Here is a 25,405-nt window from a genome sequence, read left to right on the forward strand (position 1 = left end):
ATGGAGGTTGAAACCGCGACCTCACTTTTTGTGATATTGAAGGATAGCAATTGCGCCGGTTGGTTTAGCGGGTCACGGAAGAGCGCTGCCTTTCTCTGTGCTGCTTTCTAGACGAATGCCTACGCTTACGCATGATCCGCTATTTTCCTTTGATTTTCTAGATGATAAATAGGCAAACGATGAAGTATTTTTTTTGTCAGCTGCAGCTTGCTAGATTGTGATTGAAGACAAAAAAAGGCCGTGGTCTACCTAGTAGTCACCGATATTAGAGAAAGGGGTTCTTTTGGAAGATCACTTTCTTAGATGAAGAAAGGCTAGACCATAGAACCCGAATCTGTGTAGCCAAAGGAAACCGTATAAGAGAGGCATCGATGATAGAGATGAAGTGTATCATCGGGTATCGAGCTCAGAAAGAGTTAATGCTGAAATACCTTAGGATAGGCGAGTAGACAAGAACTACTTCATTATGAAGATTTCACATCAGTTGGCCGGATATTCACCGGTTGGCTATGCACCTTGCCGGTTGGCTGCAATCGCCAGCCACGATATTTCGATAAGTTTTTTTTCTAGAACATCTTTTTATTTACAGACATGCATCTTCCCGATGACGGCGTTAAGGTGAATTCATACCAGCATGCTTTACATGAATAAGATAGCAGAATAAACAAAATCAATTGGTATTGTATTGGTGTGTAGTCCGGGGTATCATGCATAAATCATTATGAGAAAGGCAGGATGCACGGCACTGAATTTGTAAACCTTTAACTTGTAGTTGTAGAACGGCTCGGAAATGACAAACCACGTCCATATGCAATACGATGCCCATTCTATGCCCCCCTGGCTGCCCATCCTCGCCGTGATGACGACAGAAGGCCCACAACTTCAAGCCATGTCAATGAGTAAAACCAGTATAAGATGTGATATGATTGATATAGCTGAGAGAAAAGCAAGGGACAGCAATGTGATTGGTTTTTGAAGATTTTTATTGCCACGAAAGAGATGGATTCTGGTAGGAGGGCTCACTTTGGTCTCCTCTGCGCTGATGAACGGGAGTAGAAGATGCCGGAAGAGCAGAATCCTGCAGCAATCCTGGTGAAACTTGAGTTGTGGGCATTTGTCCGGTGATTTTGCGGTCTCGTGAGTTGAGGTGACCAAGTATTCCTTTGATATACTTTCTCGCCAATTTGACAAGCTTCGGGTTTTCTGTACTTTTCCCCAATGCTTCAAGCATACGCCGAACTTGATCTTCAGACTGGAGGTGGGGACAAGAGCGGTGCTTTCCAAAATGTGCCAAGCCACAAAGAGGACAGTGTTCAGCACCTGCTTGCTTGAGGGGACAGGAGCCAAGGATATGATGTTGGCCACAAGCGATGCACTGAGGGAGATCTGTTGTACCGTCCAACGTCAAGGGGAGCTCGAGAGGTGGAATGATGGCACGCTGGAAGGGTTGTATCTTTGATTCTGCCTGAGAAATAGTTATCGCACCCATAGTTGCGTCTCCCACTACGGAATCCATGTCATCTACGCCCTCATAGTCTTGGAATTCGGCATCACTGTCGCCTGTGTTTCGCGCCTTGACTGGTGATGTTTCGGGGGCATCGAGATCCATAACATCATCATCTTCTCTGATCGTTTGGTAGTTGACCGTGGCTCGTTTTCTCTTTCCACGACCGAGGCCCTCGGCATTCCGGTAGGCTTCTTCTTCGGCATCGCGTTGACGCTCTCGCAATATTTTCTCCCAGAAAGTGATGTCGACGGTAGCTTCTTCAGATTCGGTGACCTCCTCTAGAGTGCCCCGTTCGGTCTGCCACACGCGCGCGAAGCTGAACCTCGGCTGGCCGTCGGAAGGGCCTGATGTCTGCGGCTCAATTTGCTCTTTCTTTTCCACCTGGCTACGATCCAAAAGTTTATCGATGGATTCGGAGTCGTAATGCACGTCGGCAGAATCATCGTCGTCAAATAAAGCTTGAGCACCGTGACGAAGAATGGATTCCAAGTCTTCCTCATCTTCATCATGTTCCATACGCTCAATAAGCACGTGATCGAGAGCAAGCTTTCTTTTGCCTTTCTCCATTATCTTTTCTTCGACCGAGCCCTTTGTTGTCAAGTGGAAAACAAGGACGACGTTCTGCTGACCGATACGATGGGCCCGAGACAGTGCTTGCATGTCTTGTTTGGGATTAAAGTCTGGGTCCATAATGATGACAGTGTCGGCACTCGCAAGATTGATACCCACACCGCCAGATCGAGTCGATAGCAAGAAAACAAAGAATGGGGAATCGGGCTTGTTGAACTCATCAATCTGGTGTTGTTTCTGTCGAGAGGTCAACCTCCCATCAAGGCGGCAGTATTCGAGACCGATGCCACTGAGAAAATCTTCAACGATGTCGAGATTCTCCAAAAATTGACTGAAGATTAAAACTCTATGTCCACGCTCGCAAAGTTTAGGTAGCATTAGCTGTAGCAGTCGCAACTTCTCAGATGCATCCACCAACTGTTGGAAAGCTAACTGGTGATCATGCGTTTGCTCCTCAATGTTCTTGTTGTAAATGTATGGATGACACAAGCATTTCCGAAGTTGTATCAAAATGTTGTTTAAGTTGTGTCTTTCTGTTTTCTTGAGCTGGCCTGTCTGTCTTTTGCAGATTGCTTCGATCAATTGAGGATTCTTTCCCAGTATCGATTTGTACAATTTCTTTTGCACGACAGACATTGAAACTGGGATGATTATTTGAACCATGGGGGGCAAGAACGGCAAGACCTCAGCCTTGGTACGGCGTAAAAAGAAAGGGCGGATCATTTCGTGAAGAGACTTGATATTATCCGTTGTCAAGGTTCCATACTGCTGCTCCAGTTGGTCAGCATCCTTTTCCGGATCGAGGAACTGAATCAAATTGAACAGCTCTCGAATGTTGTTTTGGAGAGGTGTTCCTGTCAGGAGGACTTTGAAGTCAAATTTCATTTGACAGAGGCGTTCATAGAGTTGTGATCGATCATTCTTCAGACGCTGACCCTCATCGACAACCAAGCCTCCCCAGCGGATTCTCGACAGTACTCGCTTAGCCTCCTCGTCAACCATGCTTTCGTAAGAAGCAATGACAACATGACAGCGGAGCTTGGTAGTGCCCTCAGGGAACATTTCGTATTCCTTAGCCATGTTGCGTGCAAAAGCAGTACCGTAATAGGTGACTACTCGGATTGCCGGCGCCCACTTCTTGATCTCTCGTCGCCAGTTTGGGACCGTTGGATTTGGAGCAACAACCAAGAACGGCCAGCAGTGATGCTTTTGAATGAGGGTGGCGAAAAGAGCTATGACTTGGATAGTCTTGCCAAGGCCCATGTCATCCGCTAAAATAGCGTTTTGCTGTCTCACAAACATGTAATGCAGCCAGCTCACGCCATTTAGTTGATATTCCATGAGATCACCGCCTGTCACAAGTTCAGGCTGCATATCCAAGGCCAAGTCGCGCTCGAAGTCAAGAGTCCGAATAGCATCGAGCTGATTCTTGAGTGTTTTCCGATCTGGAGGTTCTATTGCATTCCGATACACCCAGTCATCATAAGCGAGTTTGAAATCTTCCCATCGAGCAGTCTCACTTGGATCTGGGGGGTTTCCCAAACAGAATCCTCATAGTTCAAGCCTTTGTATTTGACGTAAGCCTCTTCAATTCCCTCCAAATCTTCATCATTTTCAAAGTTCTCTGCATCCTCGGAGCCGCGAACGCTAAAAACAATGTCAACTCGCAAGTTATCTTCGGGAATCGCTTCCTCTGTGGTCCAAATAGGCTTTTTGGCCTTCGTGGACGCGTAGAACGCTCGAAGCATGGCAGCTTTGCAGACACCCCAGACCCAGTCTCCAGGCATCCAAATGCAGCGAAAGTAGGACTTTGTCTTCCATTTGATGAGATATTCTTTGTCAGTCTCTGGGATAACCTCGGCGGGTGGAATCGTAGAGCCTTTCAGATCCGAGTTTCTAGGTCGCCACGCAACAAGTTCTTCAATTTCAGTCAATGCACGAGAGCAGTCTTGGCACTGCCAATGAACAGCATATTTTTCAAACACATCCACAGGGTCTTGGCCCTCTGCCTCGGGGAGGTGGTCGATGTGAAATGCTCGTTGACAACTAGTGCATCTAAATAGGATGCTGTCAAGATTGTTGATGCGGGCCATGTCCACGGAAGTGACAGGATCTGTCCCACCATTTTCAATACGCTGCTGTTGCTCTTCCTTAGAAGAGAGGCGCTCGCGCAGGGGCTGAGACATCGGACCTTCCTCTTTGCAGATTGCACAGCAACCCAGGTGAGGAGCCACATCGTGCTTCGCATGAGCAATGCCAAGGCACCGTTTGCATTGAAGAATGAAATCTCCATCGTCGATTTTTGTCACAAGGTGATCGCGGCTGCTTCGAGGTCCAAGACAGGCCTGATGATACGAGGAACTACAACCCTGGCAAAAGACAAGCAGTCCTCTCTCCGGATCATCCTCGTAGAAGTTGCAACTAGAGCAAGATGCAAAATGTCGTTGTCTGAACTCGTCGTCACGCGAAATCTCTCGGAAAACTTCTCTTGCCCCTGCATATTTCTGTTGTCTTGGAACATCGCTCTCGGCCTCGGAAAGATCATCTTCCAATCGCTCGCGCAAATTCTTCCGAAGACTTTTCTTTTCACGAGTGGATATGCGCTGTCCTCTGGGTGGCTCTGAATAGTCATCATCGGTCGGAATCTTCTGGGTCCTTCTTCTGGGTCCTTGTCTCGGTTTGCGTCTTTTATGGGGGTGACGCTGATTGAGTTCATCGGCCGAACTAAGATTCTCTCCATCGTCGCTCTCATCTTCGCCATTCTTGATTGTGTAAAAGGATGAGTATATGCCAGATGTAGCGGCACGCCGCGGTCGTATGCTTCGGCGTCCTGAAAACTGGATTTCGTAATCAGATCCGACTCCATCGCCACCAAGTGAAAAACGGTGCGAGCTAGGCTGTCTGCCGACTATGAGGAGATCATCGTCCGAGTCTGATACTGGATTGAACTCATCCAGAGCTTGTGTGCTATTCTCGAGGCGCATCAGGCGATCTGACGACATCTGGAGACAAACCAAAAACCATCAGATAGGAACATGAAGTCAACAGGCTTCGCAATATCTCACAGTTTCACGCTCTCCACTTTTGAGAAGAACGGTGTATGAAGGCTTGTCCGGATTATCCATGATTCGACGCAAGATGCGGTTTACTGCAAAGTGGCCTGGAAGATATTCGTAATCGGTTGGATTTTTCACTTTCGGGACAATGATTTCAAACGAAGACGGGTGGTTGATATCGAAGATGACTGGTCTTAGGGTTGGTCGGGGCTTGTATTCAGACCACGGGGGGCTAGAGAGCGCTTCCTGAGGATTGGAATTCTCAAATTCCCTCAATGGCTGGGAAACCATGGCATTGGGATCATCAGACCCCGACAGCCCATCATTCCCATAATGAGACATTGCGGCGCAGGTCTGAATGTATTAAACAGCCGGTTTGCACCGGCTTTCGCAAGCCGTGCACCCAACCGTTTACCAAGTTGAGACTGACGGTTAGACTAGATCAGTATCAAGAGATCAGTGATACTAGGAGATGTCGGAAGATGAAAGAAGATCAAGATGGAAATTATCAGAATTCAGATATCTGCTGCAGCAATTTGCGGGCTGTTTGCTGTAAGTAAGAGAAGTGAGGAAGAAAGGTAGAAGAAAGGTTGGTGAGTGACGCGGAGCGCGTCTTCGGAGGGTGACCGATAAAGCCTATCAATATCTACTTGCTTATCGATAAGATAGCAGTGCTGGATATACATTGTTCCGGCCTTATCTGGGTATTTTCTGCGAACGCTCAGAGAACAGCTAGCCATCTGCCCCGAAACCACAAGATGAGCTGGTACCTCTCCAGATCAAGCCTTGGTTGGCAGACATGGCATTTGCGACAGTCTTACCAGCCACTGGGCTATTCAACGATTCGACATGCATCCCTAAACTCAGCTATTGGACGTGGCATTCGCAGATCCCCGGGTGCAGAATCCTCGCGGGCCAGACCCTCCGCCGTTGAGGACGGCCGCCGAAGGTTACGAAGGACAGACTCCAAAAGGTTTCCAGATAGCGGCAATGCGAAGAGAACCACACGACCCACGACTTTTGAGTACGATAAAGATGAATTCATCCGGACGGGGAATTTCCGGACTCGAAGTCGTCAGCCACAAGGTCGCGATCAGTCAAGATGGAATCAAGAGACGCGACAAGGAACATGGAACACAAAAACCGGATCACAGCCGTTGGGGAAATCCAAGTATCCTGAAACAAAGTCTCGCATTCATCGAGCCACAGAAAGTATGCCAGAACGAGTGAAAGCGAATGTCAAAGTCCCCGACTCAGTTCCCTACACCAGCCCTGCATCCGAGTTCATCTACGGTACGAGTGCCGTGGAAGCTGCGCTGCGTTGCAGTCGTCGTCAGCTGTACAAGCTGTATCTCTATCAAAATGCCGGAGAAGAACTTGGCGCTGCTAAGGTGACTCTTCGAAAACTAGCGCTGTCGAAAAATATTGGAATCAAGCTAGCGTTCGCTGGCTGGGATCGACTCTTGGACAAGATGAGTGCCGGCCGGCCGCACAATGGATGCATTTTGGAGGCGTCGCCCTTGCCTAAGCTGCCTGTTCGTGCCCTTCAGTCTGTTCTGAACATGACGGAGAGCCATTTCCGGGTTGAGCTGGCCGCGCAGTCGCGTGAGGAAGCTGCAGTCAACGGTACGAATGATAAAATCCCAATACTTCATCCATCCGCTCCCTCGCCGGGACAGCCGTCCCACCGGTACCCTGTGACCCTGCTTCTGGACGGAGTTGTGGATCCTGGTAACCTTGGTGCAATTATTCGTTCTGCATACTACCTTGGGGTTGACGCCATTATCTTTGCGGGTCGCAATTCCGCTCCTCTGTCGCCTGTCACGATTAAAGCATCTGCCGGAGCCGCGGAGAACATGGCTCTGTTTCAGGTCAAAAACGAAGTTGAATTCATCCAGCGATCCAAGGATAACGGATGGCGGTTTTATGCTGCCGATGCGCCCGGTATTGTTGCCAACTATCTTGACCGGCACTCAAACGATAGTGAATCGGGCGCCATGAGAATTCCCACCCTGCAGGCACCAAGTGTGCTGATGATGGGCAGTGAGGGATCTGGTCTGAGCTCCCACATCAAATCACAGGCAGATGCGATCGTCAGCATCCCCGGTGCTCGCCACAGTGCACATCTAGGGGTGGAATCTGACCCTGCACGCATCGACAGCCTGAACGTGAGCGTAGCGGCAGCACTACTGATGGAGATGTTTTTGCGTACTCCTCTCGCCATGTCCTCTCCAGCGAAGGGCAAATCGAAGATGTGGTAGACACCACTGTAATATATATATATCTGTATATCCTATTCTTTCTGTTCCTGGGAATTGCATGATACCTCTTTGTACATTACTCATTTCCTATCTATGTTGTTCAGCTCCAATGTAACATCACTTTCATTTTCTTGTCAATCTCAATTCTGCTGTCCCCACATTTGATATAATACAAAATTATTTCGTCGACATTGAACTTGAAGCTTCTAGTATAAGTCTAATGTGAGTCTCAAAAAAAGGAAGCCACATCCTATGTTGTCGATAAGTTCACTTCTGTGCGCCAGGGATTTAAATGGAATCTCGCTGCGGCACCAAAGCTTGCATTCGCTCGAGTACCGACTCTCGTTACCGAAGTCGGCAGTGCATGGGGAATCTCGTTAATTGATCGGGTCTGCGGGGAAAGGGACCCGCAACACGGCTCCAGGCCCTTCCTTCCCCGGTGAAAGGAGAGAGCGGAGATCGTCTCAATTTCAGTCCATAAAAGGCGATCAGTGCCATATGAAAGCCGATCTGTCTGCGATCTTTAACTTATGCATCCAGCTTGGTTCGAAGGATTGTGAAATACGCATATAGTACAAAAGCGCCAAATCAACTCTCTCCCCCAAAGAGCTCAACATGCTTCCATCAAAACAAATTTCCACCAAAGCTTTTGTTGTGGATTCTCCAGGGGCTTCATTTGTCCTTCAAGATGTTGTATTGGATGAAGTTCGCGATAATGAAGTATTAGTGGAGATGAAGTATACTGGCCTGTGCCACACAGTAGGTCTTCCAACCCTATTTTTCTACTCAGGAATATCCTCCGCATTGACCAACAGGCTACTATCTGATGGCTCTTCGTTCCGGACTGATCCAATGATCTCTAGGATATCGTTGTTCAAAATGGAGCTATCCCCGTCGGCGACTATCCAGCTGTATTAGGGCATGAAGGCGCAGGCATTGTTCGTCGTATTGGGAAGGGGGTCAAGGACAAGACTTTGGCTGAGGGTGACCTAGTTTTCCTCAGTTTCACAACCTGCAATAGTTGCAGGTCATGCAAGGAAGGGCGCAATGGATTCTGTCGTCGATTCACAGAGATCAACTTCGGCGGCGTACGCGGCATATCTGCCAAGGACTCGCCCATCTCATCGACTGGAGGGCAGCCTGTGCGAGGGCAGTTTTTCGGACAATCATCGATGAGTAAACTTGCAATTATTTCTGAGACATCTATCGTGAAGAGCCCGTCTTCTTTGGGCGTCACGGAAGCAGACATGGCCTCCTTGGCTCCACTCGGCTGCGGGTATCTGACTGGAGCTGGCACTGTTCTCAATATTTTGAAGCCTAAATTGTCTACTAGTTTCGCAGTGTTGGGCATGGGAGCTGTCGGGTTTGCCGCAATGATGGCAGCTCGTGCTCAAGGCGTTGAAAATGTTATCGCTGTGGACATTGTTGATGCAAAACTTACGCTAGCCAAGTCTCTTGGTGCTTCGTACACGTTGAATACGAAGACTGTCCCCAATCTCGAACAGGGATTGCGAGAGATATTCCCGGATGGTGTCGATCATATACTTGACACTACTGGTGTAGCTTCGCTGCTTCAATCCTCGATAGCTGCATTAGGCCACGAAGGAACTTTGGCGATTGTGGGTGTCGCCCCTGCGGATGCCTCCCTAAGCATCAATCCGTTGGAGTTCATGATTAACTGCAAGCGCATCGTTGGTGCCATTGAAGGGTCTTCAAACCCATCCACTGTGAGCTTTTATCTTCGTTTTGTGTTGACAGTGCATCTGACTAGGTTCTCATTTAGTTACTTCCGCAGTTGATCGATTGGTATAAACAAGGCAAATTCCCGGTTGACAAATTAGTCGAGGTCTATGATTTAACCTCGTTGGACCGAGCATTAGACGATTTACGCACCGGGAAAGTCATCAAACCGGTGATCAAGTGGATGGATTTATGATATGGTGTATCAAATGCTGGTTCTAGGTCTGCTGCATCGAGCAAGGGCTATGTTATAAACCCAGATATCCCCGGCAAATTTCTTAAGATGGCTGGCAAAGACAAATACCTATGACTCTCGAACAAAGTCTCGAATTGTCATATTTTACGTTTTGGAGGACTTGAAAGCCTTGAAAACCATGCACGAGCATAGCCTTGTGGATTTATCTCCTGAGAAATGTCGACATTCAAACTTGTCATTAATAGCCTCAAGGATGTCCACTCTCCTATTTCAGAAGGCGAATGATATATTGTTTCATTGAAAGATTTCCACAAGTTACCCAGAGTACAGCGGACAACACAGCAGATAAAGGTTAATAAATCGCAGACATGATTGTGTGTCTACTTTGTAGATGCGTGGAACTCCTTTCGACACCTCAGGCTGCAAGGCTTGAATGGAAACCTCAGGCCAAAAATACTACGAACCTCCCGGGGAACACTCATTCCAAGTCTCTCCTTCTGGAAAAACAGCAAAAGACTTCGTTGACTAGGATACCATGCAATCGGGTCTTCCTCGTGGATTTCATCAGGCTGCTGACCTGACCGCGCCTGGCCCTGTCCGACAACGCTCAAGGCAAGCATGCCTCCCCTGTCGTCAACGCAAGAGGAAATGCGATGGGAAACTGCCCTGCAATGTATGCCAAGGGTATGACTATGAATGCGAATACGAAAATGGCCCCTCAAAGGTATCTAGTAAACGTGCCTTGTCCTCTGAAGGGTCTCCATCGCAGTCCGCTACAAAAATGGCCCGCGTGACTCCATCGCAAGGAATCTCAAAGCCAAGCACAAACTCAACGATTCTCCCTGGTGTTGTTGAGCCGTCAAAGGCTCGATATGTGGGAAGATACTCTTCAGTCGCTTTCCCTCTCTATGTAGGGCTTGAAGTGCAGGCGACAAAGCTTCCACGACTACACTCGTTTGCATACCACGCGGGCATCCGGAAGGAACCACCCTGTGCAGTTTCACGGAAACTCGTTGATAAAGTCCCATGGAATACAGCCAGGAGTCTTATAGAAGTATACACGGCTATGCTTCATCCAATTTTTGGATTCCTTGACATTCATCTCCTTTACACGCAATGTGAAGAGCATTGGCATGGTCAGCCACACGATATGGTCTTTGAGGCCATGGTCAGTGGCGTTCTGGCTTTAGCTTCTTTATTTAATGGCGATTTGGACCAAGAAATGGAAATGTGGTTGACCCTCCATGCAAAGGAGATTCTTGAGGATTGTGCCATCAGCCGTTACCCTTCACTTGAACAAATTGCGGCATGGATTTTAAGGACAATATACATTCGTTGCACTGGACGGCCCCATGTGACTTGGCTATCCAGTTGCACAATAATGCATCTTGTTGAGGCAATTGGTCTTCATCATGCCGCAGAACATGTAATGCAAACGACAGGCAATGTTGTGCCAACTCCGGCAGTACCAAACACGGTGACTCGAACAGCACAGGTAGCCCACTGCCTTCATGTTCTCATTGCATTCGAATATGGCAGATCTACTATGGCTACGGGTCGTCAAAACCTCGAAGTCATTGAACATATAACTGGAGGGTCGGACTTGACGCCACAACTGTGTTCCCTCGTCGCATGCGTGCCTATAAACCTGGTACCCGGTGCGGATGTATCATTTATTGCGGATGAGCTCATCTCTGCTCTGGAAGCAATCACTGATATAAACGTTGATCACGATTTCCTCATCTTGCTACGAGCAGATCTTGCATTGGGTATCTATCGTCATTTGCGTGTCATGGATATCAATATTCGGCATGAGCAGAAGGACCGCGTGGTTTCGGCTGGGATGCATGCACTTCCGGCCGCACGGCGATTAGCAAGTCAACACCAGCCATGGTGGAATGTGATCGGCACAGTTTTTCAATTTACTTGTGCTTTACTTGTCTTGGATACAGTCTCCACTTGTGAAAAGCTTGTGGAGGCAATGGATACGTTAGAGCTGATCGTTGATCGCTTGAACTCCCACCTAGCCAAGGAGGCTCTCTCAACTGCACGGCAACTAGTCCGGGCCTCATTGGATAAAAAAAGAAAGGGTGTGCATTATCTTGAACAGATAGTTGGGCCTGTTCCACCAGTTACTGCACCTGGTGAAATAGAGCCTCACATCTCACAGGATGGTGCTTCATTAAGTCCATCATTTGCGCCGCAGCTCCCTCTTGACTTTGAGTCGCTATGGGCTATGGAGTTTCAGCTTCCCTTGTGACCCTAAAAGGGCGGTGCATTCTATTAATGACTATAATGTAATTCTATTGCAAATATTTAAGCCCCTCTCCGAGACTCCCGCCAAGTCACAATCATGAAACAGGTTGCAATAATGGTTCCTAGTCCAGCTAAGCCAACGCCCATATATGTGGCCCCACGGTACCCCTTGAGAACATCTTTCTGGTTGTCATTTACGTATCTTTCAACGATGCCGGCAAAACCAAGCCCCATTGAGATCGAATAGTTCAAGACAGTGTTCACGAGTGAGCCAGCAACACCTTGATCTTTCTGTGGCATGGCATTACTTAATATCAGAATACCGGAGGGGAACGACATGTCCCTATCAGAAGTTTAGTAGTCCAGCATCTATGCTTCGGTGCCGGGCTTACTTACATTCCCCAGGGTGTGACGAGCATAATTACGAAAGCATTGGCCCAGTATGTCTGTCCAATAGGCATTGATGCGAGCAATGCCTGACCGGCAGAGAATGCCAGCATTGCAATGAACATGATGATGCTTGCTGGGATCCGACCAAGAAGTAGGCCAGTTATCACAGCAGCACAAGCTCCAGATAAAGATGCCCCGGCCCATTTGGCAGTCACAAGGAGGCCACTATCGCCCTCCAGATTCCCTAAAATCTCATAGTAATAAAATACCAAGACACCGAAACTTGACCACCCGGCGGCAATGCAGCCAAGCACCCATCCAGCTTCGCCTTTGAACACAGAACTTGGGAGCAAAGGGTAAGCTGCGCTGCGCTCAATAAACAGGAACAAAATCATGATCAGAATTCCCACAATCAGCAGAACATATGTGTATGGAACCTCCCATCCAACAACCGCGGCTTGGTTCCAAGCGAAGTTGATCAATACCAAGCCGCTGACACTCGTGAGAGCACCAAACCCATCTAGCCTCGCAAAGGTCGAAAGATCACTTCGAGGCCTTTCTTGTGGAATATATGGTATAACCATGGACCCCAGAATTGCGAAAATGAAACAGGCGATGCCAAAGATCCAGAATCCCCAGGGCCACCACAATCGCTCGGCAAGCAAGGATGAAAAGGTAGCACCAATGGTGAAGCCCCCTGGAGCTACAGCTCCGAAGAGGCAGAAGACTATTTCCTTCCGGAATCCAGGTGGATAGGATCTTCCGAGAATTGCCACAGCATTTGGAAGAAGAAAAGCAGGGCCAACTCCCTGGAAGGCTCGGCAACAGTCAAAGAATATTGAGTTCGACCATACGGCAAAGCCACCCAGGAGGGACCAGACACCGAACCATACGAAGCCAATAATAAAGAATAGTCGATGGCCATAGACATCACCCAGTCTTCCAGAAACAAAAATGAACGTCCCGACTGTCAAGCTGTACGCGGCGGATGCCCATGTCAGGTCCTTCGGAGTGCTATTGAAACTGGCGCTAATTATCTTTAACGGAGCAATGGAAAGCGAAAGACCAGCTTGGGTCATGAGCTGGGCAGAACAGACCACAAAAATGAAGGCATATTCATGAAACGGGGATTTCTGTGGTCCAAAATCCGGGGCTGTCTCTTGTTTCGTTTCGAGGTCGCCAATAGGCGAGGACGGATATATGGTGTTATGCTCGCACTCCATATCATTGGCAGCGCTGACACATTCCGAGTGTTCTTGTCACATATTTCTTAGCCCGTGATCAAATATAATAACAGAATAGAATAATCTTGACTTGCTCACCTGTATACTGGCTCATGGTTGATAACTTTCCCCCCGGATTGCTTGTGATGGATGCCCAGGAGTTGCGAACAAAAAACAGAGAACCAGAGCACACATTTTTACGCAAAGACAAAGGCGACCAGATACGTAAACAGCAAATTGCGACTTACGACACTAGTCGATCGGCCTGAAGATCGCGGGTCGTCGTTGTTCTCGGCCATCTGATTGATAAACTCAGAACCGATCTCCGCACCACCCGCATGTTCCGCGCGGCCCGGATGCCCACGGAGTCTTGCTATCCCGATAGTATGATCGCACAAAGGATGTGCGGGAATGGAAAGTCGTTTAGGGGGAAACAAAAATTTGGTCAGATCTGATAATGAATCCATTACGCCTAATCGTGATTTAAAAAGCCAGAACCAGCCGCAGGGAAAGAAAGCATCCGGTATCCCGATCACCACCTTAAAACCAAAACAGCACTCGGCGCGCAAAAATCCACCAAGATGAAACCAAACATGATGAAGGCCGTGCAATTGACTCGTGAGTCGACGAGTGAGGCCCCGAAAATGTCGACGACAACTCTACCAATACCCCAGCTACAGCCTGGGCATGCCCTCGTTCGAATCCACTATACCTCCATCCAACCGTCCGACAGACTCAACGCACAAGGCCTTTTCCCATACACCACATTTCCTCGCATTCCAGGCCGTGATTACTCTGGAACCGTTATTGATATTGAAGGGGACTCAAAGGAGACGAGATCATGGATTGGAAAAGAGGTCTACGGGACTAGCGGTTCAAGCCTCGGTTTTGATCTGGATGGCACGCATGCCCAGTACTGTCTGATCCCACAGTCTGCGCTCGTTGAGAAACCAGTTGCTCTTTCAGCCATTCAGGCTGCTGTTGTCGGTGTTCCATTCACAACTGCGCTCATCTGCCTGCAGCGCGCTCAGGTGAAGGAAGAAAATACGGTACTCGTTCTCGGCGCCAATGGGGCTGTCGGCTCCGCCGTGACACAGATGGCGAGGGCGATTGGATGTAAGCAAGTCCTTACCGCTGCTCGAGGAGGCAAACCGGATGTCATGCTGGGCTCTCATGCTTCGCTGAAGCAACAAATTTCAGCATTGACTGGCGGAAAAGGGGTCGATGTTGTCATCGACACAGTAGGCGATTTGAGCCTGATGTCTGAATCACTCGAGGAACTGGCTGTCAAGGGCCGTTACGCTTGGATCACCGCTCCTAGAGAATGTGCTAGCAAAGAATTGACTTTTGATGTGTTTCAGGCTTATCGCAAGGAGATTTCGCTCCTTGGGTGCAATTCTGTTGCTCGCACACTAGAAGAGACTGCCGGGTATCTGAGATCCATGCATAACTGGGTCGACCAAGGGCTTTTGAAATCCCTAGATGAGACAACCTTTGAGATAGTTAAGTTGAATGACGCGGTTGAAGCCGGTTATGGCGGAGCCTCTCAAAAAGTAGTCATTGACATGTCATGACCTACGGTAGTCGCTATAAAATTTGATGACAAAGAATAGACGGTATAGAAAATTTCTCTCATTAAATACAACCTGACAGAGCTAATACGACGCAGTATTCCTATGTAAAGGATCAGGGCATTACAAGTCTACTCCGAAGGTGTCGAAAGGTTCTGGTGAAGCTCCTTGCGCTGCACCGCACCAAAACGCATATTTCCGACATCGAAGACCTATTACGATAATAAGTCAACTACCGCCAGTATTTAAGGGGAGCATAGATCACTTACTGCATAGACACCCTTCAAAAAGGTATCACCCAAGATATCCATAGTCATGGAGCCTCGGCTCTGAATTCCACCATAAATATATCCAGACTTTGCTTGTGCAAAGCCCAGATCCTCTTTCTGAATGACAAACTGCTTATCACCAACAGCAAAAGACACCACGGGGAGCTTGTCGGCTGTGGTGTTTTCGGGGTAGATATAGCCCTGGCTGTCATTGTCGTAGTATGCTCCGTCGATTGCGTCGTAGATCGCCTTGCAAGTACTGTCGTCTACGAGGGCGAGAGTAGTGCCTGTATCGGCAATGGCTGTGTTCCCAGAGCGAGAAATGGACTTGCCATTCACAGTCGCCGAGGTGGAGTCAAACATCCAGAAGCCCTGGCTATTGTCGACGGGAGTGTAGTAAATGTCTTCGCCCGAGTCCTTCACCGTGTCCTGGTCAATAAAGCCAAAGGTATAGAATGACTCCCCCTTGTCCGGCTCATCAGCGTCGCGCCACGAACCTAGCTTCGCGGTGAACAGCTCGGCCGACTTGGGAATATCGGACTGGGAGATCATGTTCTCAACGGGGGTCTTTACTGCCGTTGGTTGGACCGTGTTGATGTTACCAAAGGCAAGACCCAGCAGTCCATCACCTGCGCCACTTGTAAACTGCGCAGACATTTTGTCCGCCAACTCGATGGCTTGGTTCTTCACCACCACGCCTCCGATGTTGACATTGTCAGTTCCCACGGTACCGGACGCCGAAGAGCCATCACCATAGGAAATCTTCCACGTTTCTCCACTCTTGTTTGAGAAAGAACTCGACTTGCTCGAGTCGAAGATCGTATGGTCCTTTCCTTGAGACAGGGTCGCAGAGGGCAACTTAGTGGACCAGACCTAGATAGAACATATCTCTCAATCAGAACACGATTCTAGCCGCAGCGAGGAACAGACATAAACACAAGATTCTTACCCAAAGATCCGCAGAGCCGGTGTCAAAATCCAGATTCAAGTTCTGGGCTGGAGTGCCAATTCCCACCTCTGCTAGATACATCGAATCATTCTGGACATCGTCGGCACCGACCTCTCCAACTTGGTCACTATCGACACTCTTCTTCTGTAGCACCTGGCGGGCATGCACGCGGCCGCCGACTGGCTTGTCCGTGTACTGACGGCCTGTCTGCTGCATCGTAGTGGCAATGAAATAGGGCCCTTCCTTGGTCGGATGGAAGCCATACTTGCGCATCATATGCACGTACGACTTGGTGCCCGACTTCTGGTAGCGGGGGTTGGAAACGAGTTTGATCTTCGTGGTAGTCATGGTGGTGGGAGCTTTGCGACCGAGTTTTAACTTGAGGAATTTCAGAATGGACATGGTCGATCCTTTTATCTTCTATGGGACTCTATACGGGAGAAGATGGGGCCGATTGGCGATGATGCGGGGGCTTGCACCGGAGACCCATCGCGTTTTATCTTGAGTGGATTGCGGTGGTTCCTGCTAGTCAGTTGGTCCAGTTGGGTCAGTTGTCTGGCATCACAGAATGTTGTCTTTCGTCATGGGCTGGTGACAAGCCCTGTTAGCCTGTTAGCGCCAAGTCTAGTGTAGTCCAGTGACGATCGACGTCGTATCCGGATGTTCATATTGGATCGCCCAGTTTCAGGCGGGGCGGCATATGCCGCTGCAGGGGTGCAGGGAGGGTAAGTTACGGTAGCTCACTAGTCGAGGGGCGTTACTAAGAGGGAGGGGTCACACCACTAAAGTACGAAGTGTGCTAACTAGTCCTGAAGTGGGATTCCTCGTCAGTGGTTAACTAGGAGGCGCAAGATAAGCCTTGGATTAATTTCTATCTCAAGTTGGCATGACACAGGAAATCATCTAAACGCCGATCCCCCCAAAAACCAGAACGCAAACTACCCTCTCCTAATAGAACAGAATTATACCAGAACAGCCAGGAGTGCTTCATCGCTTTCGGCTCTTCGCTTTGGGGGCGTTGGAGAGGCTGGCCGCCCGCGAGTTCACTGCCGAGGTGTTCTTGCCGCCCTTGGCTGGCTTAGCTGGCTTAGCCTGCTTGGCCTGCAAAATGGAGTTAGTATGATCGCCTGCGATCGTCTGACAGGGCGAGACTTACTGTGGCGCCATTCTTAGCCTTCTTCTTTGCAGGTGCCGCGTCATCGTTCTCCTCTTCCTCGTCCCGGTCTCGACCCCGACCTTTACCCTCGCCATTGGTCTTGCTGTCGGGCTCAAACTCCTTCGCCACAGTGTTCAGCAGGGTCGTGCAGCGCCGACTGATCTCGACAGGGGTCCTGCTGAGGAAAAACCAATCAAATCGGAAGAGAGGTGATTCGCGGACTTCATCCCGAATCTTTTCGTACAAGCCTTCGCCCTCAACTCCATACTTATCCAGCATGACAAGCAGGAACCGGTCCTCCTCCTCGGTGTAGACCTTCTTGTTGGTGGTAGACACAGTGTAGTTGATCTTGAGCTGCTGTAGAGGCACTCGGTACATCTCCATCTTCTTGCGCAGCATCTTGCGTTGGTGGTTCAACTTGCGCAGTTTCTCTTCACCTTGATCGATCACCCGTAGATACTTCGGATACTCTTCAATCTCAGTGTATCGCTTCCAGAACACCTCGGCATACTCCTCGATCTCGTCTGGCTCTTTGCTGTCAACCTCGGTGGCGATGCCAACATAGTCGGTGCGTCCGAACTTGGCAGAACCGTTGACGAATTGCTGGAAATCACGACGATTCCAGGTCGGGAAACCTTCGTTGGACATGCGGTCTTTCGCAGCCTTGTCTTCTTCAGTCAGGGGCTGGGCGCTGTCGATCTCTTGTTGCGCAAGGTCCCGGTTTGCTTCGCGCTCACTGAGCGATTCCTCTTCACCTTCGGCGAGAGGAACCTTGTAACCGGTTTCTCGTTGGAAGTAAGCAGTCTCCTTGTCTTGCAGTTCCTGCAATTCAACAGGGAAGAATTGCCAGTCGTGAATAGCAATCTGCTTCGGTGGACGAGGCACCTTGGGCTTGGTGTCCGCAGTGCGACCACCAGTGGCCAAAGCCTGGCGATAGTACTTATCGATGGAATAGAATTGCTCCTTGCGCTCACGTTTGGCTGGGTTAATCCAGGCCATACCGATGTCCTTCTTGCGCTCGGTGAAATCCTGGCCGTTCCATTCATACGCACTCTCCGAGCTGAATTTCTGAAGGTCATCGATACCAAGTTTCTCGTACTTCTTGTTCAGCTCGGCCGTTCGCTCCTCTCCCTTCCGCAAGATAGAATCAAAATCATCGTCCGTGATATCATTGGCGCTGGCAGAAGAACTCTTGGTGCTGAAGACGTTGGCAGCACCGTGCTGGATCATGCCGAGCAGTTCGTCCTTGGAAGCGGCCTTGCCAGATTGCTGTTGAGCGCGACCTTGCTGGATGACCAGCTGGTCCAGGCGAAGCTTTTGGGCAGCACGCTCGAGAACCTTTTCTTCAATAGCATTCTCCGTGACGAACCGGAACACCTTCACCTGCTTCGTCTGTCCAATACGATGCGCACGGTCCATGGCCTGTAGATCAGCCTGGGGGTTCCAGTCACTGTCAAAGAGCACCACAATGTCGGCAGTTGTCAGGTTGATACCCAGACCACCTGCGCGAGTGGTGAGAAGGAAAATGAACTTTTCTGAGCCGGGCTTGTTGTAGTCATCAATGGCAGCAATGCGATCCTCGTGGGCTGTAGTACCATCAATACGGCAGTACTTATAATCACGGAACACGCAGTAGTCTTCCAAAATATCCAACACACGACTCATTTGAGAGAAAATCAGGACACGACTACCGTCAGCCTGCATTCGCTTCAACAGCTTGTCTAGAATTGACATCTTTCCGGAGTTGAAAACAAGGTGCTCATCAGTCGTGTAGGGGGGGGCCAGGCTCGGCGCCCTCGAACAGGTAAGGATGATTACAGCACTTTCGCAGCTGCATGACAATGTTCAACAGACGAGTCTTCGATTCACGCTTGCCAGCTGCACCATTCACAGCATCAATATCCTTCTCCAAAATCTTCTGATACCACTTCACCTGCATCTCCGCCATAGGCACGTAGAGGTTCATCTCCTGTTTTGGAAGCAAGCTCTTTTCGACATCACTCTTAACACGCCGAAGCAAAAACGGCCTAAGAACGCGATGGAGCTGCTGCACCACTGTATCTTGATCGGACTCTTGGTTGGAAAACCACTGATCGAAAGCATCGGAGTCTCCAAATACATCAGGGAGCAGGAAATTGAGTAGGGCCCATAGCTCATGCAGGTTGTTTTGCAGAGGGGTACCCGTAATCAGCAATCGGTTGCGAGAGTTGAAAAGGCGAATAATTTGTGACAGCGAGGACTCCTCGTTCTTAATTCGATGGGCCTCATCAATAATGATATACTCCCAGGGCAATTTCTTCAGATGAGACTTCTCGCGAAGGATCATCTCATAGCTAGTAATGCAAACATCAAAGTTCTCATCAGCAAGACGTTCGTTAATCAAGCGCTGTCGCTCATCCTTGTCACCTTGGAGGACAAGAACGTCAACGTCGGGAATCCACTTCGCAAACTCGCGCTTCCAGTTATCAAGAGTAGATTTCGGCACCGCAACCAGATGAGGCCCAGGAATGTCGCAAATGAAGCGTAGATAGCCCAAAAAAGAAATTGTCTGGAGAGTCTTGCCTAAACCCATCTCATCCGCGAGGATACCGGAAATACCATTCTCATGAAGAGAAACTAGCCAGTTCAGACCGGCAATCTGATAATCACGCAGCTGGCCGTGGACGAAGGCGGGTGACTCCCGAAAGACTGTCGTTGTGTCGCCGCCCCGCTTCTCATCTCTCAGGAGCTCAGCATCTTCTTCCTGTTCAGTCCTGCGACGTCGGTCACCACCGGCACCGCCAGAGCGGGCAGATCCCTTGCGGGCCCTGTTCTCACTCTCGGCATTCTGTCGATCGATCTCGGCCATGATTTCCTTAATGCGCGGGTTGGGGTTGGTTTCAATAAAGTGGCGAAATAGGTCGGTCAAGCCAAGTAGGTATCGAAATCGGCGAATGGAATCATCTTCCTACTCGGCAATTGCTAGGTTAACAGCACTGAACTGCTGAAAAAGAGAGTAGCTGGCTTCACTTGTAGAACTTACCTTGGACTCGTCCAAACGTCCATGCTTCTTGCCAAGAATGCTTTTTCTCAGTTGAGTAGCTTCTGACCGGCGACGACGCCCATCTGCTGTTGCAAAGTCGCCTGCGACGCTGCTGGCAGTGGTATTGGGATTGGTGTCCGAATCCTGCGAACCAGAAATGTCAGAATCTCTCCCTCATTAACACTAAATATCATGTAGATAGCTTATGGATACCGTATAGTCCGGAGTGTCTTGATAGCTCTGGATGGAAACAGAGAATCAGCGATCATCCTCAAAATCTTTTGTTGGTGATAGTCTCAGTTGCCACATGAAGGTAATAAATGCGGGACCTGGCAGGAATAGACAACGCTCATCACGTACCTGTGGAGCATCCACGGGAATCGAGGGAATTGTGTCGTCGCCTACGTCAGTCATGGGAGTATCTGCCTGAGACGGCGAGGCAATGGGTGCTGGTGCCATCGTCGGGTTTGGAGCGCAGAGCGCAGGCGTTAGATCAAGGTAGGCACAAGCACGCTTCTGCCGGGGTTGAGGCGCGTAGCTCGAAGGAAGTCAAGAATGAGAGAAAACTTTGACAGGCAGCCAACAGCAGAGAATTGACTCCTAAGATGATTCTCTGAAAAATAGAGGGAAAAATAAAGAAATCGGATGCCTGTCGCTGGGGAGGCAGTTGAACAGGATAGTGAAGCGCAAGAGAAACGCCAGGCGCGCCGAAGAATCATGGGAGAGCGCGGCGGGCCGGACGCGCTGATTGGCCCTGGGACTCAGCACACACGGGGCTGACTCAGCATGGGAAAAGGTTTCTCCTTAGATGTGGGGTCACGTTACCGGGTCAGTGCAAAAAGCGCAGAAGATCATCTGCAGTGGTGCTTGTTAGTTCCCCTCCGGCCCTCTGACTACATCTCCGTCTCCTTGGCGACTACAGGAGTTGGGAAGCCATTGGTTTTCCTTTTGAACGCTCTTCTTGATTAAAGGGCCCCAGTCCCCTCTGGATTATACTCGACAATTTTCTTCTGGTTGACTTCCATACTCCAAGATCGCCTGGTCGCCTTGCACGCACGGTCCTGGTACCTCTGACTACGCCGTGACTACGACAGCTCACCCCCTCCCGATTTCCACCTCGCTACTCAATCTATTCTATCCTTCTTCGCCACCATGGATTCCATGAGATCTTTGAATACCTCGTTGCCAAGTTCGACCCCTCGCCCGCAGCCGCCGGAACAACTCCTCCAATCATTCAAAGCTGCTGCTTTGTCCGTCACCAACCTCTACAAGAATGCCGTCTGTGAGCAAGCTCAGGCAAAATCCGCTGGCTACCAGGAGGCGATCGAAGACCTGCTCCATTTTCTCGACCGTGAGAACCTAGGTTTGGGTGATGGCGAGGGGTGGAAAGTGCGACAGTGGGCGACGGAGAAGTGTGACGGAACCGCCTCCCAAGCCAGCGATGATGACGAACGAGTGGACTCCGACAAGCGGGATCGCAGTGCTACGCCTGCAACAACGAGCAAAGAAGCTCCGCCCTCCGAATCAACCCCGCGACAGCCGCCTACCTCCGTCCCGACCTCCATTCCCCCTCCAAGTCGATCAGAGACAACCACACCCACGCCACAGTCCCAAGAGACCTCTTTTGGAGCCCCGACAGTGTTCACCTTCACCGCAGGGCCAAATTTCCCTCAGTGCCAGGAGCTTGATATGGACATGCAATCGTCTGACCATTCCGCCCCGACATCCCAAGATGGCGCATCTCCTGTTAGCGTTTCTTTAATGCCCCGAAACCCCCGATCCCAACTTCGTCACAACAACCACAGCCGGCCCAATGCTCGTTCTGCCACACGAGAGCCCTCAGCCAGCCTGGGCTCAAAGAGGAAACTCACATTTCCAGATTTCTTCGACCTATCAGGCATGGCTAATGGAAGGGACTTATTTGGAGGAGGCAAGCGAGGCCGCTTCACCTAGGCTATCGCCCCTAGGCTACATGAAGTTGACGATGTGACGAATATTTCATTCTGATTGTCACGCAGCAGCTGGACAGATCTTGGGGTGCTTTTTTTCGGGTGCATACTGGGGAAGGTGAACTCTTGCATATGGCTTTGCTGCATTTTATTTGGCTTCTACTTTGGGTTTTTCTTTTCTCTTTCTCCTTTCCCGCTTTCAATCATGTTTTCCCTTCCCCTCTGTTTCGTATACCTGTCATACAGCATATAGAGGACTCATGTTGTGGTGATACCCAGTGTGGCAGCTATCATTAAATCGTGATGATGCAATAAATCAATATGATACAAACTCCCCAAAAAGCCTCTCTATATCGTACAATCCCCTTTGTTGGTAGCAGAGAACCTCGATCGAGCGGTTGTCTTATTATTCTCATGCTCTGCAGATACTGAGCAGTCAACTGCGATAGTTCCCCAAATTCGCATGAATCTTAGATCAATTAAATCCTCGCCAGATGCCCAAGCCAATCAGGCTCAATGAAATAGTTGCGATTCCCATTCGGCGAGAGCCCATTTTGTACTTGGTCGAGCTCTGCATAATTGCCGCCTCTTGTTTGCGGAGGTTGCTCATGCCCGTATGATAGCTATAGACACCGAGACCAATGAATGCAGCAGCACCTATTTTGCGACTGATCAGCAATTTCCCTAAAATGGATCACACGGGAAGCTTTGAGGCTTTCAACACCCACCGGTCACTCTGCAAGCTGTGCAATCGTCGTACCCATCTTCGGCCAATGCCTGCTTAGCATCTTTTTGCTGAATGTCGGAAGGCGGCGCCATGTTGAGTGTAACAACAAACTATCGAGGGGTTTTGAAATCGAGGAAAGTATCGGATCTTCGTCTGAGGGGCTGGTCCAATCTACTATAACCACATCTCGGGGAAAGAGGTCGCGCGTTTCGGCGAAAAGTAATCAAAAGCGGGGATATGCGGCAGAATGCCCACAGCTCCATATCGAGCTATACAACCCCCGAGGCTTTCTGCCCTAGACAACTACCATCATGAGCGGCGAGATCGATGCCGTTTACGTATATGACGAGAACAAGTATCTCCCCTGCTGCTCCGGTTCCTGATAAATACTGATGAGTTCCCTCTAGCGCCCCTCTCGTCGAACATGTTTACCGATCCCGGCCACCGTCGGCCGCCGCCATCCTGCCCCTCTACCTCGCTCATGCAGCCCCGCGCCCCTCATTACTGTACCTCCCAAGTACAAACCCACCTGTGACAGTGTTCTCGATTATACAATCAAACCTGTTGTTTTTGGCTGTGACCGAAGTGGACACAGAACCCCTCTTAGTGCTGGAGTTTCTCCATCGCGTGGTCGATGTTCTGGAAGACTTTACTGGCGCCCCGCTGCTCTCGACCAAAATCCAAGCCAATTATGATGTTGTCGCTCAAATATTGCATCAGATGTGCGATGCTGGGATCGTATGCAATACCGAGCCCAATGCTTTGCAGGAGGTCGTCGAGGTACCGGGGTGGATGGGGAAGTTACTAGGCGGAATAAGCGTGCCCGGGTAAGGACCAGTACCAGCGATTTTGGCATCCAAGCTTCTATCTAACATTGTGCACAAACTTGACAGAAGTTCTTCTCCAAGCCTCGCCTCCGCAAATCCTCTGAAGCAGTCGCTGGCAGCAGCCAGCGCCGCCCAGGGTCCCGCTATTCCCTGGCGTCGACCCGGGGTACGGCACACATCGAACGAGCTATACGTTGACATCATTGAATCTCTATCTGTGACAATGGCGCCTTCAGGGAGACTATTATCTGCATTAGTTTCGGGGACTATCGCATTCACCGCTAAGATCTCTGGTGTGCCCGACTTACTCCTGTCATTATCAGCACCGGGTGGCCAGCAATCGCTTGCACGCAAAATTGAACTTCCAGTATTTCATCCTTGTGTCCGCCTTGCACGATGGCGAGAACGACCAGGAGATCTTAGTTTTGTGCCTCCCGATGGCCGTTTTATTCTTGCTGGATACGAGGTGGATCTCCTCCCGATTGATCCCAGCTTGGACCAGCCTCCAAGTCACATGGAAAAGCTCTTTCTCCCGGCGATAGTGGATATTCGCAAATCACTTGGACCAAATGGCTCTGATTTTGAGGTTCGTTTGACACTCAATACGAATTTCCCAGGACAATCTTCCTCGTCACGGCCAGCCGGCTCAAGGGGGGATCCGGTACCTCAACACCTTCTTTCCTCGGCGGCGGGAGCGGGAACTCGTCCGGGCCGGTACTGGAAGAGGTTGTTGTGAGTGTTCCAATCTCCAAATTCGTGCGGCACATCACAGACATGCAGGCCAGTCGCGGTGACGCTCAATTCACCCACAGCACTGGTCTTCTTGAATGGCGCGTTCCAACCAACCGCGACGCGGGTACGGTCTCCGGGACTGCCACGTTGCGCTGCAGTGTTGCAGGCTACCCTGCGGTTGATGACGATTTTGAGGACAGTATAGAAGATGCCGATGAAGACGCCAACGCCAATCTTCTACAGGGCTACTATGAAGCTCCGACTTCCTACAATGACCTGGATGCTAGTGCTCCAAGGAAGACCCGAGACCCCTCGAAGCGCAAGAAGAAAAAGAAGAAGTCCACCAAGAAATCCTCTCGCTCCGCCGCCTTGACCGAAGAAACGGGCGATGGCTCTGCTGAAGGCCTCGCCGAGGAACCGGTCAAAGCCAAGACACCCTCCCCCCATCATTCCAAACCCCAGACTCCTCAGCCTCCGACCCACCCTGCCTCCACATCTCAACTCCCCGCCTTCTTCACGCCCTCGTCCACTCCCCGCCCGACCCCTCGCCGAACCAAAGCCCAAGCCAACGCTAACCTGATGCCCAATTCCGCTTCCATCTCCTTCTCCGTCAAAGGTTGGCTGCCCTCCGGCATCAAGGTCGACAGCCTGAACATCGACCAACGCCGCAGTCGGGGGCTGGGTGAGAGCGTCAAGCCCTATAAGGGAGTAAAATACCTTTGTGTCAGCAGACGCGGTGTAGAACGCCGCTGTTGACCAGCGGGTCAACTCCTTGCAAGCGAATTTATGGTGTGAAATATGGAGCATGCTAGGATTTTGTTTCCCGGTGTGGTGCCAGAACCACGATATGGTGGCATAAATAATGAATGATATACAGTTCCATGAGATATGTGAGCTTTTTTATCGTAAGGGCCATTTTTGGAGAGCGATGGCTATATTCACGAGTATATATTGATCTGTATTATGGAAGGATGCTTCCATCCAGTGCTCTGCACAACGGATCC

General features: G+C 49.9%; 12 protein-coding genes across 12 annotated transcripts; 6 read left to right on the forward strand and 6 right to left on the reverse strand.

Moving 5' to 3' along the window:
• Positions 1–982: 982 nt before the first annotated feature.
• Positions 983–5,475, reverse strand: N7462_007885 (uncharacterized protein; the record flags this gene model as incomplete). The annotated part of the gene is made up of 3 exons (XM_057079603.1): positions 983–3,499; positions 3,598–5,079; positions 5,143–5,475. The coding sequence occupies 3 exons, from the start codon at positions 5,473–5,475 to the stop codon at positions 983–985; spliced, it is 4,332 nt and encodes a 1,443-aa protein (XP_056932273.1).
• A 416-nt stretch (positions 5,476–5,891) lies between these two features.
• N7462_007886 (RNA methyltransferase, TrmH family) lies at positions 5,892–7,394 on the forward strand (the record flags this gene model as incomplete). Its single annotated transcript, XM_057079604.1, has 1 exon — positions 5,892–7,394. The coding sequence occupies one exon, from the start codon at positions 5,892–5,894 to the stop codon at positions 7,392–7,394; it is 1,503 nt and encodes a 500-aa protein (XP_056932274.1).
• A 615-nt stretch (positions 7,395–8,009) lies between these two features.
• On the forward strand, positions 8,010–9,330 carry N7462_007887 (NAD(P)-dependent alcohol dehydrogenase; the record flags this gene model as incomplete). Its single annotated transcript, XM_057079605.1, has 3 exons — positions 8,010–8,153; positions 8,258–9,121; positions 9,178–9,330. The coding sequence occupies 3 exons, from the start codon at positions 8,010–8,012 to the stop codon at positions 9,328–9,330; spliced, it is 1,161 nt and encodes a 386-aa protein (XP_056932275.1).
• Positions 9,331–9,865: 535 nt separating this feature from the next.
• On the forward strand, positions 9,866–11,590 carry N7462_007888 (putative C6 transcription factor; the record flags this gene model as incomplete). The annotated part of the gene is made up of 1 exon (XM_057079606.1): positions 9,866–11,590. The coding sequence occupies one exon, from the start codon at positions 9,866–9,868 to the stop codon at positions 11,588–11,590; it is 1,725 nt and encodes a 574-aa protein (XP_056932276.1).
• A 56-nt stretch (positions 11,591–11,646) lies between these two features.
• N7462_007889 (MFS transporter) lies at positions 11,647–13,314 on the reverse strand (the record flags this gene model as incomplete). The annotated part of the gene is made up of 3 exons (XM_057079607.1): positions 11,647–11,929; positions 11,983–13,231; positions 13,299–13,314. 3 exons carry the CDS (start codon positions 13,312–13,314, stop codon positions 11,647–11,649), a joined length of 1,548 nt encoding a protein of 515 aa, XP_056932277.1.
• Positions 13,315–13,792: 478 nt separating this feature from the next.
• On the forward strand, positions 13,793–14,773 carry N7462_007890 (quinone oxidoreductase family protein; the record flags this gene model as incomplete). Its single annotated transcript, XM_057079608.1, has 1 exon — positions 13,793–14,773. The coding sequence occupies one exon, from the start codon at positions 13,793–13,795 to the stop codon at positions 14,771–14,773; it is 981 nt and encodes a 326-aa protein (XP_056932278.1).
• Positions 14,774–14,901: 128 nt separating this feature from the next.
• On the reverse strand, positions 14,902–16,390 carry N7462_007891 (pepsin-like aspartic protease; the record flags this gene model as incomplete). The annotated part of the gene is made up of 3 exons (XM_057079609.1): positions 14,902–14,982; positions 15,040–15,912; positions 15,989–16,390. 3 exons carry the CDS (start codon positions 16,388–16,390, stop codon positions 14,902–14,904), a joined length of 1,356 nt encoding a protein of 451 aa, XP_056932279.1.
• A 585-nt stretch (positions 16,391–16,975) lies between these two features.
• Positions 16,976–18,878, reverse strand: N7462_007892 (ISWI chromatin-remodeling complex ATPase ISW2; the record flags this gene model as incomplete). Its single annotated transcript, XM_057079610.1, has 2 exons — positions 16,976–17,089; positions 17,145–18,878. The coding sequence occupies 2 exons, from the start codon at positions 18,876–18,878 to the stop codon at positions 16,976–16,978; spliced, it is 1,848 nt and encodes a 615-aa protein (XP_056932280.1).
• Positions 18,879–18,906: 28 nt separating this feature from the next.
• Positions 18,907–20,625, reverse strand: N7462_007893 (ISWI chromatin-remodeling complex ATPase ISW2; the record flags this gene model as incomplete). Its single annotated transcript, XM_057079611.1, has 4 exons — positions 18,907–20,091; positions 20,167–20,310; positions 20,380–20,406; positions 20,527–20,625. The coding sequence occupies 4 exons, from the start codon at positions 20,623–20,625 to the stop codon at positions 18,907–18,909; spliced, it is 1,455 nt and encodes a 484-aa protein (XP_056932281.1).
• Positions 20,626–21,318: 693 nt separating this feature from the next.
• Positions 21,319–22,119, forward strand: N7462_007894 (uncharacterized protein; the record flags this gene model as incomplete). The annotated part of the gene is made up of 1 exon (XM_057079612.1): positions 21,319–22,119. One exon carries the CDS (start codon positions 21,319–21,321, stop codon positions 22,117–22,119), a length of 801 nt encoding a protein of 266 aa, XP_056932282.1.
• A 471-nt stretch (positions 22,120–22,590) lies between these two features.
• On the reverse strand, positions 22,591–22,934 carry N7462_007895 (uncharacterized protein; the record flags this gene model as incomplete). Its single annotated transcript, XM_057079613.1, has 2 exons — positions 22,591–22,772; positions 22,844–22,934. 2 exons carry the CDS (start codon positions 22,932–22,934, stop codon positions 22,591–22,593), a joined length of 273 nt encoding a protein of 90 aa, XP_056932283.1.
• Positions 22,935–24,443: 1,509 nt separating this feature from the next.
• On the forward strand, positions 24,444–25,157 carry N7462_007896 (putative AP-3 adaptor complex subunit mu; the record flags this gene model as incomplete). The annotated part of the gene is made up of 1 exon (XM_057079614.1): positions 24,444–25,157. The coding sequence occupies one exon, from the start codon at positions 24,444–24,446 to the stop codon at positions 25,155–25,157; it is 714 nt and encodes a 237-aa protein (XP_056932284.1).
• Between the last annotated feature and the right edge of the window lie 248 nt (positions 25,158–25,405).

The sequence above is a fragment of the Penicillium macrosclerotiorum genome (genome assembly GCF_028827735.1).
Source record: "Penicillium macrosclerotiorum strain IBT 26536 chromosome Unknown utg000007l_segment0_segment0, whole genome shotgun sequence".
NCBI lineage: Eukaryota > Fungi > Ascomycota > Eurotiomycetes > Eurotiales > Aspergillaceae > Penicillium > Penicillium macrosclerotiorum.